Below are 22,839 nucleotides of genomic sequence, written 5' to 3' on the forward strand. Positions count from 1 at the left end.
TATTTTAAGCCACAAATCACTTTCTGTCACTCCAAAGAAATAATATCCTCCACTTTCACAATCTGTGCAGAAGCTCTAGGTTTACCTTTTAATAACACAGGACTAAGAGGAAGGCAGACCTCTTCCTTTCCTGTGCACAGATTATCTGTTTCAAGTGTCATTAAACTGCACTTTTGTCACTTAAGTGGTTGAAGTTGCTATAACTTTGCCCCACCCTATCCACTGGGCTGTGCTTGCCTGTATTTGTTCTCTTGCCCAACCTCAGGTGTGTTAGGGTGCAGCAAGGAATTGCAAAAGAAGGTAATCCATTTACCAGTCCTGCCTTTGAGCGTTTTTGTTGTGACTTGTGTTACAAAAGGAGAATGTGTGAGAACTGAACTAATTGGTCAATCCTGGAACTAAATGTCAGTTAATTTGGTTTTGTTCTAAAATATATATTTCTGATTTAATATTTAAACCAAGTGTGTCGTGTTGTGCAACCGCTGGACTCTGACTAGCACAGTGGTTTACTCTGTTTAACACTTCAGTGTCCATCCGCACGTAATTGTGTAACTGTGTGCAAAGTCAGAGCAGTGACCCAGGGGGGTCTGTTGTGGAGTCCTCGCCATGGTAATCAGTGGGATTACCCCCCGTCTTCATATTAACCCCGCGTTTAAGGTCGCTATTTGTAGCAACACATCAGATTTGTACAAGGATGGCGCTCTAACACCGCCGTCGCTGCTCCTGGAGCTGCTGTTGTTGGCTACCGGGTATGACGCGCAGACACATGCATTCTGCTCTCCCATCACGGTCCAGCTTTGCCTCGACAACACACAGCGTATCATCCCTCCAGCCCTCTGGAGATCTGACATCACCTCACATCTTTAATGCTCCGACAAGGAACGAACGCGTGGCCGGAGCATCACTCAAAGGGCGTGGCACCTTGTGAAAAATGTCTATGAAGTCTGAAAGCCAATAACACGCATAAGGATTCTTTTCTCTTTTTTTTTTTTGCCTTTCTTCCAGCTGACAGGTCTCCATGTATACAGTGGTAAGTGTTGTCATTGACCTGGCGGGGGAGCCAGATACTATTGATTTCGCATCGCTTTCATTTGCCTCGTTCGCTTATTGTTACGGGTCATTTGGAGTTGGTGGATCAAGTGTGCGTCCTCACACCTAACGTGCCCATATTTATGCACCTTGACCCGCGATGGTGAGGCGGGGAGGGGATGGGTTGTGAACGTTTTAATTGCTTAGCTGTGTTTCTCATACATTTCAAGACAAGCATTGTTCTTTCCACCCTTATCCCCATTTTTCTTTTGTCTCACAGAGCTCCAGTTCGGGCAATCCTTCCCTACACTGCTCCATGTCTTCCTCGGCGGATTTTTCGGACGAGGATGAGTACAGTCTTAAATCTGGATCGGCGTCTCCCGCACCCGGAGACACTTTACCCTGGAACCTGCCGAGACATGAGCGGTCCAAGAGGAAAATCCAGGGAGGATCCGTGCTGGATCCGGCGGAGAGAGCTGTGCTCAGGATCGCAGGTGAGGGGGAGTCTCCTTAATATGGAGTTATTAGATAGCAATGTGCAGTAAGGACAAAAACCGTCTTGGGATATGTTACAATCCCCACATATGATGTATTTAGAGGAAAAAAATGACAGACCTCCTTAAGTTTATTATTTTCTCGTGAGCTCAGTTTTATTTGGGGACAAGCTTGTCTGTAGTGACGTGGATCTGTGGCACATGTGATGGTATTTTGGTCTACCTGTTTTCTGCTTTTAGACTGATGCTTTAAACCCAACCAACAAAATTTTGATTGTCTAGTGTAGTTTTAACATTTGTCCCTTGTTATTAACCAAAAAGTAAAAATTTATTATAATAATAATAATTTTTTAAAATGTATTTGCTGATATGCACAGTCACAGTACACGTTTATTGGCGCCGAAGTGGGTAATTAAAGCTTTTTATCCCCCTGCCATGGGCTGGCAGTTTCTTCACACTTGATAAGTTGATCGGAAAACTTGTTTTATAGCACGTAAGCATTTTATAATGATACTTTGACTCTAATTAACGCCGTAAAATACGAGAAATAGCGTTTCAGATACAGATTGTCATGCGTGACGCGTTCAATGAAAGCTGGGTATCCGTAGATTTAATGTAGAGCTTATGTCGGCGACAAAGATAAATATACGATTTCAAACGTTTTGTTTGGGCCAAATCAGCCAAAACCGCTCGGACACGCGATAGCTACACGGTCTCTATTTGGAGAGGCTGACAAGAATAGGCGTTTATTTTTGCGCACTCTAAAAAAACGAGAAGTTAGCATGATTCAGCCCAGTTTTAAAATCCTACTGAGATGAGGTCCTTCCGGTTTAATGAAAATCACTCGCGATAAGATTTTGAAATGGCTTTAATTTATCCTTAAAGCCAGTATTGATTTAAGTGACATGCTAAAAAAATGAACCTTAGGTTGTTTTTTCCAGTGTAGCCTGTACGACAGTCATTCCTATCAATCTGGTGAAGTCCGGAGAGGAAGTGTCGCCTATTGGTCGGAGCGCAGACAAGGGAGGGTTGTAGGGCGTTTCCTTTCGTACAACAACACCGCCGATTACACTCTGAATCCACACACATACACACGCACGCACACACTCACTCGTGCTGTGTCCCTGTCCGTCGCTGGTGAATGTCCAGTTTGGGAAGCCCGGGTTATGGCTCAGTACGCACCGCCGGCTTATGCGCTTTCGGACGAACAGGAATACCTCCAAGCTTATGAGGATGTATTGGAAAAATACAAAGGTAGGAGAGTCAGTGTTGAATGGATATGTGTCAGCTTTAGGGCGAAGAAGAAATTGCCTGATTGCTGCTTGACAGTTCAACAAATGTCAGCCTGCCCCCCCCGTTCTCTCTCTCTGGTGACTGGCTGGTGTTCGTGTCTTTATCACTGCTGTGGAAAAAGTGGGAATATTTCCTGCATGACATCACATTTAGGTTGATTTTGAATAGTCCAAACAAAGGGTTTTTGTCATCATAGTTGTTCACTAAATAGGAGGCTTATTAATTATTTTATTTAGCTGTTATATTAAAAACATTAGTCTTGAAATATGTTTAGGAAAAACTCTGATTGCAAGCGTCAAGGTCCAAGTGGATAAAACAAGTCTTCAGTATGAGCAAATCATATTTTCAAAATGTAAATTATTATTATTATTGTATGTTTAAAATGATCTCGCTTACAGGAATGAAATTCAAATGTCTGGTGCTTCAGACCTGGCAGGACAATGACATAGCAGGCTACGCGTCAGCTCTCATCAGTAGCTTTCTGGCTGCTCCTTTTGGGTCTATCTCATTAAATAGAACAAATCCATCACACATAAAGGGCTAACTTCATTCAGCATATATGCGACGGCTAGATCTTGACATCTCATAATCATGCATTCTCGTAGCAGGCCTCTGGAGATCCGGTAGGGCAAAATTCAAACAGACAGTCATGCTTTCAACTCTTGTATTTCCTGTTCATTGAATCTGAAGCATCAGAACAACATGTAACTATTACTATGCCCTGTTGTACCAGATAGTTGTTGCGAGTATGTTCTCTCAGCTGTTGAGTATTTTAGCCAGCAGGCACAGTCAGCTGTGGTATAAGGCTTAAACGCCCCGACTGCACTCTAATGGGATCATATGATGTAGCATCATTAGGAATCTGTGGCTGGTGTCTTCCGGCAGAAGAGCTGCAATAAGACAACAAGCAGACTTATTTTTGAGTGTTCTTTTGCCATCACAGCTAGTCTGTGATCCGCTTTAGATGTTATAAACTGATTTTAGGGAAAACGTTAACTCTTCATCAACAGTTGCATGAAATATGAACTTATCAAGGAAGGGTAAGGTGCTTCTTTTCTGTTTTCCTCATCATTTTAAGAAACTATTTTGCATCAGTCTGAAGCATTGTCGTTGCAGAATAATGCTTATATGTTACTGTTTAACCAGTTTATCACTATGTCAAGAAAAATGAAATAGGTTTAGTGTCCTTGTTTTGGACTTATTGATATTATTCTGCACAGAATTGTTTGGACAGACAGACCCTGGTTAAAACTTAAGGTTTGTTTGTGAGTTTTCTTATAGCCAATCTATTTTGGTTACGTTCTGCACTTCATCGGAGAAAAAAACAACAAACTTTGACGGTTAAAGTAAAAAGATTTTCAGTATTCATTTACCAGAGTCTGTTAAAGAAAGCAGAAACACATTACTTATGAGCTGAAGTGATTCTTTACAAAGTTCTGGATTGTTTGCATCTGCAGTTTTACACAACAGGAGAAGTTTGATGAAATTACTGGATTGAGTTGCCTTAATAAGTCGTGTTTATAAGCGGATGATATCCATATGGAAAAGAAATAGAAAAAACTTATAAAAGACTTGCATCAGATGTGGCCTACTTCATATAGTGAATCATATAAGGCTTATATGATTTACTCATGAAAGTGGCCACTTTCATATATTGTTTTAGTAAGTATCCAAAACATAGAAGTTTCATTTATATAATTTTTCTAGGGATCTTATATCTGTTTTCACTCTTGTATGCTTTTCAAACAAGTTTCACACAAGACAGATACAAACTTTATAAGATTTATATATATCTTTTCCATATGGGTAATGCTGATAAATCTCTTTAAATCAATCCTGTGCAACCTTTTGTTCATTAAGTATGTTGTTTTCTTCAGAGCTGAGACATTTTTCCATTGGACGTTGTCTAAAAATCGCTTTATTTTTTATTTATTTCCAGTTGATACGATCACAGCCTGAAGCGTCTCTCCATGTGATGGCCAGAGTATCAAAGAGTTGCTTTTTCATAGCAAATTCATCAACAGTAACTAAGCAAACACAGACCAGTAAACAGAAAAGCCAGTGAGCAGGCTAAGAGACAGATTTTTGTTTGTTTTGTTTTCATTTTTACCTGTTGAAATTCAGGCACACTAGGCCTCCGTGATGTCAGGAAACATTTCGGTGTGCGATAACATTTCTCAGTAGTGCAGTGATGACAAGATTTGTGACAAGTAAAGAAATAATGAAGTGTGCATGTTAAGTATACACTTCTATACTGTGCCTTCAGCTTTAAGACTTAACCATGAATACTCTGCGCTCACTGAATAAAGCTATTAGATAAATGATGTCAAACATGTTATTAGTGAAAATAGAATAGTGGTGCAGTTTTGATGCTCCTTGTCAGCTTAGGGCTTTCTGTGTGGAGTTTGCATGTCCTCCCTTTGTTTCTGTAGGTTTTCAGTGGATGCTCTGCCTTCCTCCCACTGTCCAAACATGCTTGTTAAGATAATTGGTGATTGGTGTGTATTATCTGCGATGGACTGGTGCTCTGTACCCTGCCTCTTGCCCTATGACAACTCTGATAGGCTCCTGCAACCTCTAAGAAGATAAGCAGTTAAAAAAAATGGATGGGTAGATAATGCTGCACTGGGTCACTACTGAGTGTGAATGCTTTGTTCAGTAAATAATAACTTTTATAATTGTTTGGTATCAGTTATGTATTTATCACTCATGCTTATAATGCAAACACAAGGAACGTATACGTTTATTATGCTGATTATTGTCCTTACACTTTTGGCTTTAATATATTATATTACCTTCTGTACACTTTACCATTGAAGAGTTAAATCAATTTACAAACATACTGTGGTTCTGAGCTAATGTGAGTTCATAGGTCTTAGAATTGCCACAATTGCCATCAAATGAGGGCAAGTATGTTGCTGTTATTATACCTGATGTAGGAATGTGGCACTAATTAGGTACTTGCACTAATAATACGTTAAACAGAGCGACTGCTTTGGGTTGAACTGAAATTCAATGCAGGGTACACATACAAAAGACTGTAAACTTGAGGAATGAGTTAAAGACATGTTTTTTAGAAACATGCAGTGCTTAATGGCACTGGGCAGTGGCTGTATGGGATCACACTGTTCTAGCAGAGCCTGCTTGGTAGGCTGTCAGGATGAAGGGGCCACTGGGTTTCTTAACAGCTGATGATCCTTCGAAATCAGGAAAGATTTAATGGATTAACCATTTGGTGGTTCAGTCAGCTTTTCTTGCAGTTCATTTTGTTCTTAAGAAGTTTGATGGCCTGGATGGTTTTATTACATTGGAGGAACAATGTAATAATTGAAATAAGAACCCCACATGCACATGTTTTGCCTGCTGATAAAGGAGAATCTTGCTGGAAATGTTTATTTAACCAGTAAACCTTACAGTACACATACATTTTTGTTTGCAGATTTTAATAAAGCACATTACACAAAATCCTCCAATTTTGTAATAAATTTTCAAGAAGATGTGTACTGTAACCAGCTAGGTACTAAAAATGTGTGTTATTTGCAAGTACTCATACAAAGCACTGAACCAGTCTTTAGGATGCCTGTTCTGTTTTTTATTAGGGTGTGGTCTGCCAGTGTGTCTGTCAGATTTCTCTCTGTGAGTCTCTGTGCTCTTCATTATGACTTGCAGGACTATTGCAGATACTTAAAAATATCTTCGTATGATTTAAGCTAACCCCTTTTAATATTTTTATTGCCTTGTTTTATCACACACAGAGGCAAGTGAGAGCTTTGCATGTTTTGCACAGTCACTGCCTTTGTCCACCCTCCTGGGCTGTGCAGCCCAACCCCTTTGCTCTATGTCGACAGCCCACTCATCACATTCAAATGGCCTAGTGGCCCACACACAAAGCAGGCTGGCTGTATGGAGACAGTCTGCTACCGTACAAAAGATACTTTGTTTTAATGGAAGCAAGATACAAGTTGCAGACACATGTTCATGTGCCATGGTGATTAAGGTGATACTCCTGAAATTCATTTATTTATAGGAATTTATTTAAAGGAAGAAAATGAGGTTTGTCCTGCCATATTATGCATCTGATAGCTGCAGATTCATTTGCTCATGACAGAAAAATTACATTAGATTTCTGGATCAGTTTCTGATTTCAGCTTTATCATCTTTTTCTTTTTTTTCCCGCGTCCTGTTCGGCATTGTTGTCTTGAATTGTTGTCCGAAGGCCAAAAAATGCCAAACAGATGTACTTTCACAAGTGAAGCCTTACGGTTTTCACTATAATTGTCCACTTGATAGTCATATTTTATTAGAACTTAACTAGTTTTTTATTATTTTGGATTATTACAACCATAACGGATGAGACTGGGGAGCGGAAAAGGGGAAAAAAAGGAAAGAGGTTGGGAAGAAAGTTAACAAAAGGAGAAGAAGGGAAAATAGAGGACATGAAAAGGGATAAAGAAAGAAAAACACTGCTTCAACAGTTGTTGAGAAAAAAAAGCAGAGCAACCACAGCAACAACCAATATATGCATAAAAAACAATGTTACTGGAAAACACACAGTAATAGTACAAGATTTTTTAGAGGCAGCAGCAGCCCAAGATAGTGTGTTTGTCAATACCTGCGTGAACACCTGTGTGAACACTTTTATGTACACCTGTTTGTGTGAGTGCGCTTGTGTTCGTAATGTTTCTCCATGTAAGTGGGTAGCTGAGGACCTGAAGCAGACATGAAGGAGACCTGGGCTCCAGACATCCTCAGGCCCCCCAGAGCACGAGAGCTTCAGTAGGACCACCGCAGGTACTACCGCGGCCCCGACTCAGAGAAGAGCAGAGGAGAGACCCAGCATCCATGTTGCAGAAGCACCAGATGGCTTCAGTGGTGCACTGGAAGCCAGCTATCCCAGAGCAGACCGAGCTCTGGGCCCAGAGACCAGAGACCCAAGGGCACCCCAGCCCCTAGCAGAGGCTCAGCCCCTAGCCCCTAGCAGAGGCTCACTCCCAAGGCCCACCAAGTGGCCCTTGGGAGTGAGCCAGTACACACCAGAGCACCCAGCCCCAGACCCCGAGAAGTACTAATGCACCAGTCCATGGGGACACCAGCCACTGGCAAGGAATGTAGCTTGGGAAAATAGGCCCCATACCTGGGGGAGCCTGAGATGTTCTAAGAGAGAGGGAGAGTCTAAGATGTGACCTGACACCAGACAAACAAGCATACACAGACACAAGCACTCACACACACCCAACATGAAGGCACACAGAAATGGACGACATACACACACTCACACTCTCCATACCCTCAGAGTGCTCTCAGTTTCGTTTTGCAGGTTTCGCCAAGATGCAGTCCTAGATCATACTGCTTCTTATCTACAGTCAGTAATCAAATGCCTGATCATTTTCTTGCTATTGGCCAGTACATTTTGTTTACAGCAAGTGCTAAAGCATGATGTTGTTCTTGCTGCGAGGTCCTTCACGGATCTAATCAATAAATCTCATTTCAAAAAAACATAACAACTCTTAAAACACTTCTTTACTATTCCCTTGTCTTCAGCGACAGAATTGCAACTTACTATTTTTGTCATATCTATCTATCTATCTATCTATCTATCTATCTATCTATCTATCTATCTATCTATCTATCTATCTATCTATCTATCTATCTATCTATCTATCTATCTATCTATCTATCTATCTATCTATCTATCTATCTATCTATCTATCTATCTATCTATCTATCTATCTATCTATCTATCTGTAATATGGCTTTACTGCAGTCCAGTGTCGTTGCATTAAAACAAATCTGTGCCTGAGTGCAATACATGCTCTCTGTTGTATTTATATGCTGTCATGGTGATGAGACCAGCATGACTGAACCTCATTCCACAGGCCCGCTTAGCTCCGCTTACATGAGATCATCTTGTGAGTCTCTGTGTCCCACCCCTGACTCATGCTCTGGAGCCTTTCCTCTCCCGCTCCAGCAGCAACACCCTTCTCTCCCAAATGCAGCCGTTGCTGGGAAGCAGTGCCACAGTGGCGCAGTGGCAAGAGGAAGCAGGTTTCCTTGCTCCATGTTTTAAAGTGGAACAGCCATTAAATGAGTTGTTCCATTGCTTTTTGGTTTGCCTTCACATCACGAAACCTGCTGGTTAAAAACCATTTCAATACTCTTGTGATTATCCTTATACCTTGTGTAACTGGTGAAAATGAAAACATTATGAATTCATATTAGATTTAGCTATTGCTATGCTCACTTGTAAGAAATTAATGTAGCATATAAGCTTCGCAATAATGGCAAATTAGTGGAAAAACCTGAATGAGTGCACGGGGATACCTGCTTTTGTACAGCGTGAAGGGAATCATTGTTTTGACTGAAAGTGGAATGGTGCTAATCATATCTTATTATTCCTTATGAGGAAGTATCTGTGGGAAAAAAAGGCAGAGTTATTTAGTAAGGACCACTGAACCACCTTATAGATACCATTGAATATTCTGTCTCTTTTAATATTGTAAGAACAAATCTAGATAATTATTAGCTTTGTGTATCTTATACAGTTGAACTATGCATCCATCCATCCATCCATCCATCCATCCACCCATTCTCTTCTGCTTATCCAATTTAGGGTTGAAGGAGGGGTTAAAACTATCCCAGATACCATATGGTGAAGGGCAGGGTATACCCAGGACAGGTTGCCAGTCTGTCAAAGGGTTAACACAGAGAAGCAGACAACTATTTGCACTCACATTGACACCTATCAACAGTTTAGAATCACCAGTTAACCTAACCCCAGTAACTACATGACTTTGGACTCTGAGAGGAAGCCCGAGTACCTGGAGAGAAACTGGGAGGGAAACTAGGACAAAATAATTCAGAATGATGGAAAAATGTGGCTTTGTTTAATTTTGTTTTATTCTTATGGTCTGTAAAACAGTGTGAATTGTGAATCGGTGTTTCTTTAATTTCAAAAAAGAAAAAGAATCAGTTGTTGATGTTGAGTGGTCATTGTTTTACAACAGTGGAGAGCAGCAAAATTTGAGTGCAATCTGAGTGACGTCTCAATTAGGACGTTGGCAAACGTTGTGTCGGGCAAACCTGGCCAACAAAGTTATGAGATGGGCTTGATGTGTGTTATGACAAGTGTTTTGTGGGCTACATATAGAGTGAACCTGTGGCTGATTCACCTTGAGTCAATGGTCTTAGTCAAGGCCAAATATGGCGCACAGAAATCTACAGATATGGGCCACATTTGAGCCAAATATTCATTGGTGTCATGGTCCAATAAGGCAGGTGCAGCTGCTGAAGAAATGGAAGCTATTGGATTGTTTGCAGCTGTGTGTGTTTGAGCGTGTGTGAGTGTGTGTTTTCAAGCAAGTGCCGTAAGTCTGTATTTATGTGCCATTAGCTATCATTAATGGCTCTCTGTTTCCTCTGCTGGACTTTGCTGAGTACCTGAGTAGTTACAGCTCATGTCTGTGGGTAAGCTGCCAGCTTCATCTTTATGCTCCATTTGTATTTCATCAAGGGTCAGTTCACCCATGGGTGTAGCAGGGCGCATCATTATTACACCAGAAATGGTGAGAATAGTCATTAATTATTATTTTCTGTCTGTGTATCCAGCTAAAATTGCAGCTACTGCACGTTTTCAGAAAGCGATGGCTCTTTTAATTTAAGGATATGCAGCATTGGTTCATGCTGTCCCGTTTTTAATGTAGAGCCTGCACTTTCTCAGCAGCAGTTGTAGGAAAGGAGTCATAAACAAATTAATATTATGGTTTCTTCTTTACTTTAGTCTCCAAAAAAGCAAAGACTGACTGAACAGGCTGCTCTGAAGGCTTGGCAACCTGTTCCAGTCACATACCTCTGTCTTTGCCCTACCCTACTGGCTACAATATTTCACTTACAAAGAATGGGAAAAATGCACCTTCCGGTATCTCCCCCTCTATGATGTTTTTCTGTCTTTGTTTACACCAGGAACAATGATGTCAGCGTGCCTATTAAAACACACACTGATTGCAGCTGATCATATTGAACTGAGCCACCAGTCGTCCTCTGTTGTGATTCAGCTTATATAAACCTCCAATTTATAGTTTGACAGGCATATGCTGTTGAATAATAGAATCAGTAATATTAGGTTGCTGTAAGTTGCAAGAGATTTGATGTTTAAGGGCTGACAGTCTCTCGGTCCTATCACTATTTTTTTTTCTGATTTGATTGACTGTGGTATGTGTCACGTGTCTCTTACATAGCTCCATCACCATCACATTAACATTTCATTTTAGTTTGGATTATGAGTTATGGCCCTCAAAGCTATATAGGGCTGCCACGATTTGTCGACTAGTCACGATTACGTCGACTATCAAAATCGTCGACGACTGATTTAATAGTCGACGTGTCGTTTGAAGCTTTGTAAGATCGCAAAAGACGCAGGAATAATAGCAGGATTTAAGAGTGTAATAACGGACTGAAACAGAAGATGGCAGCACAGCATGTACAAGGATGCCAGCTGCCGTTAAACCCCGAAGAAGAAGAAGCAGCTGTGTCCCAGAATTCATAGCGCGGCCCAGCTTAGTTTCCAACAATGGCGGTAGCTAGTTAGTTTTAATATTACTCTTATTATTCTTTCTGGGTCACAAAATAAACGTTTAACATATTTTCAGGCGAGAATGTAGCTGTGTAAACCTCAAATATCTGCTCAGTTTATCAGGACACCACATATTTTCAAAAGCGCTCCGACGTTTTCGGAGACGTCTGTTACCCACTAGCTCGATAGCTAGCCGGGGGCTAGGTCACTAGCGCCGTGAGAACACCGGACTCCCGGCAAATTGTTTTCAAACCTACCGCCGTCCTTCGCGACTCAGGTTAAATATATATGAGTCACTTAGATAAATTAAAAATGTTATTGTTTGGCTTTTTTTTTAGTATTTTATTTGTTCCTGAGTAAATCGGTTTGGCTGAGATTAAAGTTATAGTTTTTACACAGCTGAATAAACGTCAAGCAGACAGCTGATTATCAGAAGTGTGAGATGCTGGAGAATATACTCCGGTGTCCTGTTATATTTTAGATAGCAAGGAGTTTATTAAACTTTACCGAAACAATCTGCAAATTTCATTAAAATTGAATAAACTATCATCTTGTCTTTATTTTTAGTTAGCACCTTAAAAGCTTAAAGCTGTAAGCTAATGATAGTTATATAAGAGCAGATGCTGCTGGTGCAATAAGCTGTAGTTTTACGTCCAGTGGATGATGATCTGATTAGTCGACTAATCGCATAAATAATCGGTGACTAGTCGACTATCAAAATAATCGTTTGTGGCAGCCCTAAAGCTATACCAGCTTAGCCGTAGACTGTGTTTATCACTAATTAGGAAATGCGATTATGCTATTTAGGGCAATATGCTAAGATAGCAAATATGGTATGTATTTGGTAAACATTCTGACTCGCCATTGTCTTTATGTACATGTGCGCTTCAGAAGCATAATGTTAGTAGAAGAAAAGGCAGTTGAAGTAGTAGTTTAGACTGTTTTTCCTCTACTTGATCTATTTTTTGGTAAGAAAAAAGAATTAAAATAATTAGCAAAACATCCAAAATAAGAAACTGAAAATGCAGTTAAAGTATCAAATAATCATAAGTAGCCACGTTTTGCATCTCCATATAGATTTTTTGGGGGGTAGAAAAATAGCTCAAAAATGTCTCTTTCGATAGCAAAGGTTGCCGACCTTCGATTGACAAAAACCAGGGGTCACCAGCATGTTGGTGTTTTGCTCAAAGCGCCACTCTTCTAATGTGCAGCCTCACAAAGCCACAGCTGTAGGCCACGAGTGTGCACTCTTGCTTCGAAACATAATAAGCGTTTAAATAATAAACACCATAATTATGATGTAGAGTGATATAATAAATAGATTTATTTCAACATTTTCAAAAGGAACACGCAAAGACTGAACAGGTTTTGTCCTGATGGAGCATTTAGTGAAAGGTTTATTTTTTTTTTATTTTTTTAATGTATGTTAGTGTATGAGCAGGATCACCACTGTGTGGAGGAGGGGCTTATTATTTGAATTATTTGAGGTTTTTTTTTAAATGACCAGAGTCACTATTAAATAAAGGTGCAATGGGTTACCTTGTACTCTAAATAAAGCACACAGGCCTTTGCTTACTGAAGTGGCTGCAGCATAAGAGCTGTGAAAGGAGGCCGTTGAGCAAGAACGTTCAGTGCGTCCTCGTCAGTGGGTTGAAGGTTGAGTGCTCTTGAGTTTAGGCTTTATGCTTGTTTTTATTTCCTTCACATATGAGAGCAAAGGGATTACATAGGGTGGACTGTGATTGGTAGAGCTTTCTTTGCTCCTCTCAGAATGTGAGGATATTTTAGGCATTGTGACATAACAAAATACCAAAGGGTGTCCCTGTCCTTCTCTGCCAGATGTTCTCAGGAAAACTGAAATTCATCTGTTTGTGTTTCTGCTTCTGTTTAAACAGAATGATGAAATTACAAATTGAACAGCCAGTCAAAGGGTAGGCTGTACTACTGCTGGGTTGATTTTTCATTTTCTGAAAGTCAGTTGAAAGCAAATTAGAATCTGAATTGTTTATTTGGGTACAAAATCAGTTTCATGTGTTGAATATGTAGTTTTGAATATGCAAATTCGATGCTGGAGAACATATCATAGGATTTGATCCGTTTTGTTTTGCGCTACATCAATCAGATTCCAAAATCAAAGGATACAAACTTATGCAACTTTAATCTCTGTTCAAATAAATACATTCACTTCTATTACAAGGACGATTTCGCTTCACTCATCTTTGCGTGGCAGAAAATGAAGGATGTCACCTGAGTGGCACAGATTATGTAGCCTGCAGTTGCAGGGGCAGCATGATTTAGGGTTGTAGCTATTTATAGCCATGCACATGTGCTTTGCTGAGGTCTACAAATAAGTGTCTCAGGCTGACCGTTCGAATGCTGTGGGTGGACTCTTGGCTTGCACTCGGCATGGACTGCAGACCGAGTGCACACAGGCCTCACAACAGTGTTATGCTCATCATCTAGTTTTATACAAGACTGGCTGCTGTGGCTAATGATTCACAGCACTGCTGTTTGCTGTCATTGTTAAAAGAAACTATTCACTTGAATATGTTCACACACTGCGATGTAAGACTGTGCAGTAAACAACACCTTAATTACTACCAGTTTGACTTCCTGCCTCGGTGTAAATTTGCTCATCGGAAGAAGGTTTTGATAAATGCATTCTGTAGACATCGCCTGAGGTTGTAGACGTTAGGATGGTGGTTTGTCGGGTCGGGCTTTCTACAACTTGTGATTCTTCAAACATCAACCGTTTAAAGTCAGAGGTCACAATCCAGTTATCCGGTTCCCAGACTTTTGGTGGAGGTGAATCATCTACCAAAGTGAGAACATTTAAACAGACACGTACAAGCAATCACACGCTGTAAGTTTAATTACTTTGCAAAGGTTTCCGAACATCATACATTTACTACCTCAAGTATTGAGTTATTAATTAGTTCATATGATGTTTTCCTCACTTTCTTACTTATTTATTGACAGTATCATAGTTTTTGGCATCATTCAGATAACTGCTAAAATGAACTGCATGGATGTTGTGTGTCACTGATGTAACCGAATGGGGTTGAGCCAGTATATTAAAGAGATTTCATCTACATACTCAAATGATATACTAATTCAGTATTTCAGTAATAAATAACACATGTTTTAGTCATAACTGAAATGCTGTATCAGTATCTACATGTTGACTTGTGACAGATGGGCGATGTGTCCAGGGTGCACCCTCCCGATCACCCTGTGACAGCTGGAACAGGCTCCCACAAACCTGAACTGGATAAGTGGAAGAAAGTAGATGGCTCAAATGCACGTTTGCACAGCATTGTTTTAGCACAATAAGGCCTCAGCCACACAGGCCAAGAGCATGGCCAGCAACCTTCTGGGAAAAATGTGTATTGCTGGACCGGTTGGTGAGCAGCTGCTGGCTGTCAGTGGGTCACAAAGTCACAGTGTGTGCTAGCAATCGCTAGCAGGGGTCACTTTGACCGTGTGCAAGCACTCGGCAACCAATCTTCTCAAACGACCTGTGGTTGTCAGGGGTGTCATTGGCCTGTCTCTACGCCTGTGTCACTGGAACCTTAAATGTGGCACCGCATATAAGATGAAACAAAAGTCCAAGCAGTGCAATCATAGAATTTATTAACTGTAATAAGTAAGTGTGCGATAAGGCTGATAACGTTTTATATCATGACGAGACGTTTGTATAAACACATTAGGTCTGACTTTAGTTTAGAGGGGCAGAGATTGAGTACTTGCTGTTTAATATCTGATCTTCACTGATTTCATAGACAAATAATATATCACTAGAATTATAAGGCATACTTTTCAGGCTGCTCTTATAGAGCACTTTTATTCTTGTTAAGTCCTCAAGAGGGCACCATACCACTAAACTCACTTTAATAATATTTAGGAAGCTTATTTACAGAAATGACTTGCTTTGTAGCACATAATAATATGCTAAACTGTTCATTATCTATTTATACTGTATTTAAACATGAATGGCAGCAATAATGTCAACCTGATTGCCATGCTGTGACATTTATTGATATGAGTGTATTGACTGTGCGCTATCAGTAATCTGTGAAGTATGTGAAATCATGTGCTCTAAGGTTATCTGTTACTGACTGTGATTGAAAGCTGGTTGATGACACTTCTTTCAGCTCCTGACCTCTGCTCTGAGCTGGAGAGTTTCCTGGAAAACTTGCCCAGTCAATCTATATTAATGAGCTTTTCAGGAGAGGTTTATGCATTATGCAGCAGAGAGCTTAGACATGGGCATTACGCACCAAATTGGTGTCCTGCTGCAGAGTGCACTGCTTTATTTCTGTGTGATTCAGCTGCACGACGGAGTCACGGGGACATTCACATCAGCAATGACACAGCAGTGCTGCTGGGAAGGGGTTTCACTGCATCACTCTTGCTTTTCCTTTCAGTTTGCTTCTCCTGATTAGTTTTGTTGCACTGTATCTTTTTTTTAAATTCAGTCTTTGAGCTTTGTGCAGATTATCAAAAAAGTAATAGTTGTCAGTCCAACCCACTTTTGAATTCTCAGCTGCTTTTAATCATGCACTATTTTTAGATGAGCTAAATGTACAAATCTGCAGAGAATACAGTCACAGAGCTCTGAAGGCGCCCTGTTCTGTAAATGCATGTTTCGAGCTTCATTATAAACCTGAAGGACTCTTTCCCTTCACATGCAAAGCTGCTATATCATTGAAAAGGGAGCTTATATACTGTGTGGGCATCTTTCAGACTCTGTGACTCCACAGAGAATATGCTGTCCTTTATAAACTTAGGTAGATACAGAGTGGCTCAGTTCTTGTTAGAAACTAATGCTTTCAAAATGCAGGATTACAATATTACAAACAAATATTATAGTTATGTATATAGCCATGCATTGCAATACAGTGTGTTGGATGTAAGTATGCAAGTTTCTGAAGCATCATTTGTCACTACAAGAGCACTTTCATTTTTTGTCTTATATAACTGTGATGTTCAGTATGATAAGAAAACAGATGAAGGACTTCAACTAAAAACTGTTATTATTCATGTTGCGTAATAGGAGGTTTTGGCCGTTCTTTGACTTAAAGTGTTCTCAGTTGTTTTTCCTGGAGTAAACATTTTAAGTCTTGGCGGCAGTTGAACAATAGAAAGATGATTATTTTTGCACTCTTGAAAATTGGGGCTCACAGTTGATAATGTTTATATTGCACAAGATGCATCTGATATGTGAAATAGTTAAGTGAAACATGATGTCATGAGAAAGTGTGATACATGGTTTAAAGAAACTAGTTCTTTGTTAATAGTCAGCTAACAAGGAGCAATTTCTCCGTTTTCCTTTTTTCCATGAAGCACACTGACTTTCTTATATGATTTTTGAGCGCTGCTGCAAGATAAACAGTGAACCACATGGAAACCAAAATTAGCAAGCCGCCATGGAAAACCTGACAGGACTCGTTCTGGAAGTTTGACGAGAGAGGGAGTCACAGCTAGAGCCCTAGAGGGTGGTTGGCAAGCAGGCGAGAAGAGGGAGACCGTTGCTGCTGCCTCTTCTTCAGTCACTTATCCGCATGGCATCTGTGTACCTGGATCGCGATCCTCTCGACAGCCCTCAGGAAGGGGTGCAGACAATGAAGTACCGCCTAATGACAGAGAGGGAACGTAGGGAGCGCTTGGTAGCGCTAATGTGCTGCATGGGTTAGTGTTCGTCTTACTGGTTTTTGTCATTTCCTTAAAAAGATTAGTCATGCCTGTACTTGCTTCTTACTAACTGCAGGTAAAATGTCCTTACGCAAAACTTATTTTGCAAGCCTAATCTTCCACGCTGAAGATTAGTAAAGACAGGAGGTTATCTGTGTTGTTCGTCTGCAGTAAGAGCTTCAGGCTTCCACAGTGTTGCTGGAATGAATGTGATCTGGCCGACAGATGGTGTAGTCATGTTATTGATTGAGCATGTGAGTTTTTTCTGTTCAATGAGGATAAGTTGCTGGAAGCTGGAAGATGTGGAATCAGGGGAAATGAGTCATAGCTGTGGTGACAGGGTTGATTCTGGTTTGCCTCTGCCAGTGAATGGACGTCCAACTCAAAGAAAAATATGATGAAAAATATTAAACAAGTCACTGTTTAGAAAAGAGTGTAGTTTTTCTCAGTCGTTATTATGTTACTGAGAAACATATTTTAAAACTTAACTTGATTTCATTTTTTAGTTTTCTTGTTTTTTTCTCCTTTAATTGCATCCATTTGTTTCCTGGTTCCACCTATATGCCATTTTCTGCAAGAAGTCTGGCTGCTATGGTGACGCAAAACAAAAAAACACTGTCATACAGTTATTTCTGTCTCTTTAGAGACACTGGGGCATATTTTCTCTACTTACTTTTCAACATGATTTTCATCAAAGCTGTAAATCCACAAACTAATATTACAGAGTGACTTACTGGCACAGGAAATATATTATTTTATTTGAAACACTTACAGCACATTTTAGATGCCCGTCTGTGGGGAAAAACAACCACCTTTACCTTCATACATACATTGGGGAAGATTTTATTTCACACTTTGCATAATGTCCTGTTGCTACTTTAAACACAAAGCATCCCAAAAGGTTATGTAGAATAGGTATGCATAGCAGGATTAAGCTTCTTTAGTGGTGGCATTTACAAAAAGGGGTGTATGTTGCCAAAACACCGAATCTAAAGAAAGTGTTTTTTTTCTCTGCAGATGAAAGAGACAGAGTGCAAAAGAAGACATTTACAAAATGGATAAACCAGCATCTGGTGAAGGTAAGAATCATTGCTGATTTATGAGTGCTTCTTTTGAACTTCTAAATTATTTTTTAATATCCCAATTTCTGTGTCCATGGCGTTTATAGATTCAGTCTGAATGCTTGCTAGTGTTCCAACATTTTTTCTCCACAGCAGCTTGAAAAACCATTTTCATGTTCTTCATTATTTATTGGCTAAGTAATATGACTTTCCCTGTTAGGTCTTAACACGTTAACATTCCTCCTCAGATGTTATTAAAGCTTATTAAAAGTCATTTAGAAGGACATGCTCTGCTGCACTGTTGCAGCAAATGATTGCCTTTTGTTGACTCAGGAATTTGAAATGCTTACTGTGGCGTTTTAATCTGTGTGGATTTAATGAAACACTTTAGCAGACAGACAGACAAGCACCGGCACGTCTCGTCTAATATGTCTTTGTAATAAAAGAATCTGGGCGCAATTTACAGTGTTGTCTTTATGAGGTTCTTGCATAAGTGGTACATTAATCACCAAAGTCTCAATTATGTCCAGTATGTAATGCGAGTTATAAATATGTAGTTCAGTTACATTTTTTTCATTTGCTTCAGTTTAAATAAAGTCCCTAAAAAGAAAAGAAAACATAATGAAGCAGAGAAAAAAGTGAGCTGCTCATTAGTTCTGATTAGTTCCTAATCCTATGCTCCTGTGAGTAGGACGTCTTTATCTGTCTGTATTAAAACTGAATAAATGCCAATACGACAAACATTTTGAAGCAAAAATAAATGTCCGGCTTTGTTCTGTGCAGCCACTTAATCAGTTTGCAACTCTTTGCATTAGCTTCCCGAATGAGGAGCGTTTTTAATCCATTCGTAGTCAAATGTGGTGTCTTGCAAAAATAAATTCAATGAACAAAGCAAAATATAAAAAAGCATTTTGACTTTATATTATATATATATATAGACATGCATGCATCTGATTGCTATTAAGATTGTGATATTTCTGGTCTTGGAAGGATGGCTTGCACTGAAATGCACCTATATGCCTAAATTCATTAAGTTTCTGCCATGTGATTGGCTAGATATTTGAGTTAACCATCACTTGAACAGGTATACCTATTAAAGTGTCTGGTTAATCTGTATATGAAATAAGCGTATTTTGTGCTTTTCATGCAATTATCAGCAAATACGAGGATAAACTTGGAATAAAGAACTGATTTCTTAAAATCAGTCCTCTATGGGCCTCCTGTTATCAGTGACTGGTTATGACTTATGGATGGTTGGTTACATGTGAGGTTAAGCAGAAATGTTTTATTATTTTCAAAAGTAAAAAAAGGGTGAACGAGAAGAATCTACTATTTCCTACCTTGAGGAAATGCTTGCTACAGCTTGCATCAACACACCATGTAAACTTTACCACAATCTTGGCAGAAGAAATAAGGAAATAATGTCTTCTGTCTGTACATGACACATCAATAAATCTATAGATAGTAATACCATCAGAAACATTTTACCCCTAGTTGTTTCAACTTGACTTAATGGTTTTACTGTAATATTTACATTGTATTCTCTGATCCACCGACAGATTTCGGGCCACTTTAAGTTATTGTAATGTCTGTGTGAGCAGGCCTCAGATGTGGTCCCGGAGAATTCAGAGGTGCTGAATAATAGTCGGGGACCTGCTTTGCTGATCCAGTAACATAAGGGTACAGGACTATTTTGGCTCTACAGCTGTGGCCACTATCTGCGATAACAGTGCTGGAAGCCCTGTGTGAAAGCAGGTCATCGGGCAGCAGGGTGATTTCAGAGGCGCGGTATTTACGGCAGGAAGGAGAAATTGGCCTGCTGTAAGGAGGAAGCATCAAACTGGATTTGCAAAGTGCCTTTCGCAGGTGTTAAGATGAGGTGTCACAGTGATATCCTGCTACAACTCAACAGATTCAGCGTGTTTTAAGAATGTGATCTAAAACAAGTTTTCCCAAAATTAGACCTTAAATGAAACCAATTTAAGTGATTGACACATGGAAGCATCAACAAAAACAATGACTGCCATGCCAACTTTATGAATGTGATAGACCTTCATTGTTTGTGAGATCTGTTCTTAAAATGTTTTTAAAACTACATTAAAAAAAAAAGAGTCTGGTATTAATATGATGCATGCAGTTAGTTTACAGTGTCGTTTCTTCCCTGTTTGTGTAGGTACGAAAGCATATAAATGATCTTTATGAAGACTTACGAGATGGACATAACCTGATCTCGCTGTTGGAGGTTTTGTCTGGAGATACACTGGTGAGTTCATGTTTTTCTGTTACTCTAGTCATAAACACTGACAGTGTTTTGGTACTTGTGGATCCAGTTGAATTCTTAGCCTGAGGAGTTTCCTATGAGACCAGTCTTACAAACCCATTCAGATTCTCATTTGACTTTAATAAACAGAGTGCGAGAACTGTTCTTTTTCCCATGGGGCACTATGTCATACCATCTCATAACTGATGCACTGGCCCTTCCCTCTTCTTACTCACATGGCTTATTGTGGGAGGGAGGGATTCTTGGGAGAAAACCATCCAATCACTTTTTGTATCCACCAAAACCCACTCATCAAAATCCCACTTTTAATGAATTTTCCTCTCTGTCTTCTCTGTGACATCAATGCAACTTCCTCATGTGGTCATTCTTTTAATTTTTTGAGCTGTTCTACTCAGTCTAAGATGAATGTGAGCAGTAGAGTATGTCTTTTGTTTTTTACATTCACATTTTGTTACTTGTTTATTTGTGATAGTAGTAGCAGTATTACTTCTCAAGTTGTGCCAAGCTCATGTGGGATTTGATATAACATTTAAGTAGTCTGTCATTCAGAAATGTAAACTCTAAATCAGCTCTGTGGTTGCCCACTGTGGTTTCTGACACATTAATTGGGGCACTTAACAAACTTGCTAACAAGCTTTTTCGCCCTCTAACTCCTGAGGCTGCTTTTAAAACAAGTGATATAAAATGTTGCATCACAGCTCAGAGGAATAATCACTTTACTTTCAATGCTTCACTCAAAACAACTAAAAAACAGTCTCTACCCTCATGAGCACGAAGCAATAATTTAGAGTAAAATGCATGTGAAATAAATAAAATTCAAGGTTCATTTATGAAAACAATTAATTATTAAAGAGGATACACTTGGTTTAAACTGATGTATGCTAAACACGTCAATTTAATTTGACAATATGCATTAAATTAAATATTTTTTATTTGACTTTATATATACGATGTAAAATCTTTTTAAGTGGGCAGAATTGCATTGAAAAAATATAAACAGTTAAAGTCAAAGCATTGGGATTTCTTTAGCAACACTTTGCTGAAGCCACTTTCTGTCATGCAAAACCTGGAATGACCAGGAAGTGAAACTGAGATAGATTTTTTTTCCCAACATCACCAGTCACATTTTTTTTTTTAAATTTCTGTTTCTGACCAGCATTTTAAAATATGTTAATCTGCAGTATCGAGTAGTCGTACTGTGAAAATGTATACTCAAACAAAACTGAAAGTAAAAACTATGTAGCTGCAATGCTTTGCTCCTGAAGTACTGCATGTTTTCAGTATTGAAGTATTTCATTCATCTGTTAACCTGTTAATCCTTTATTTACCCGAAGTACGTTCAGATATTTTTTGTGCATACTGTAGTACATGTCAGTGTTAATATGTTGCTAGTCTGTATATTTAGACTGCATGTAGTCCCATGCAAGGAATCCCAGCAGTTATTCCCCATTAGTATGACTAACTTTCATCCTCCTGCATATCAGTTTTCTGTTTACATCCCACTTTCCTCCTCCTCTGTTCTCCACTCTTTGACTTGTTTCTGTCCACTGTCTAACTTCCTTATGATTTGGCCGCTGTGTGTGTCCATGTCTTCCTCTTCTTCCCCATGTGTTGCCTTTTCGATGATAAGCCAAGGGAGCGTGATTTTCTGAAGACTTTGCGGTTGGTGAGTGGGACAGACGCATGCGCAGTTGAGCAGCATGGAGACACGGTGGATGATGATAAGGGGGTACGTGTGGCTTGCCCTCCCACCCCCTTTAGTAACAAACTAATTCAGGGCGTGCTGTGACCAGTTAACAGAAGCACAGACACAATCCCACTATAGGATTTGTGCTTACTGTAGTCTAAAATACTTGCTTTAGCAGGGACGAATTTTACAACTTGGCCATTTTATTTTTCCTTCTATGAAGCACTTTGTTTCATAGTCACCTTTTTTCATGAGCACATTATAAAATTTCTTTCATATTAGAATGTGATACCGATGGCACAGAAAAAATGTGCCCTTGATCCAAAGACCCAGGCTTTTTAATTTTCAGTTTTTGTTCCTGTTAAAAAAAGAGAGCGATTTGGCTCACTGATCTTGCAAAATCATTAAAAAGATTCAATAAAATATGACAGAAGCTGTCCATGAAGCTTGGGTCTTTATACTCATTTCACTAGCTTTGCGCATCATTAGTCATACAGTCAAAACTCTTCAGTCTTGCGTGATGATCTGGACATTTTTCATATGCTGCTTTTGAGAAGAAGGCTTCAAAAGGGGAACTGAGTACCATTCACTACCCAAATGGGGTTTATATTTATGGTGTCATTTCATCGTTACTAAACAAAATAAGGTAGCTGAATGCAGTGCAAGTCTTTAGCTGCTGCTGCATCCTGGCTTGAATGCATTTTCCATTTCATGACCTCATTCAGTGGCCC

At 39.5% G+C, this 22,839-nt stretch overlaps 1 protein-coding gene across 4 annotated transcripts in view; it reads left to right on the forward strand.

Moving 5' to 3' along the window:
• Positions 1-890: 890 nt before the first annotated feature.
• The window catches only part of dst (dystonin), a 98,191-nt gene continuing 76,242 nt past the window's right edge, over positions 891-22,839 (forward strand). The window contains exons 1-4 of one of the 4 annotated variants that reach the window (XM_080868166.1): positions 891-1,030; positions 1,310-1,523; positions 18,097-18,158; positions 20,314-20,403. In XM_080868166.1, the coding sequence (XP_080724292.1) occupies positions 1,019-1,030; positions 1,310-1,523; positions 18,097-18,158; positions 20,314-20,403 (378 nt within the window). In that variant the 5' untranslated portion in view covers positions 891-1,018. Of the gene's footprint in view, positions 1,031-1,118; positions 1,193-1,309; positions 1,524-2,653; positions 2,778-18,096; positions 18,159-20,313; positions 20,404-22,839 lie in introns of those variants that run through there. The other 3 variants (XM_080868156.1, XM_080868158.1, XM_080868159.1) reach the window with 3 other exon arrangements.

The sequence above is a fragment of the Rhamphochromis sp. 'chilingali' genome, assembly GCF_963969265.1.
Source record: "Rhamphochromis sp. 'chilingali' genome assembly, chromosome: 20".
NCBI classification, from domain to species: Eukaryota; Metazoa; Chordata; class Actinopteri; order Cichliformes; family Cichlidae; genus Rhamphochromis; species Rhamphochromis sp. 'chilingali'.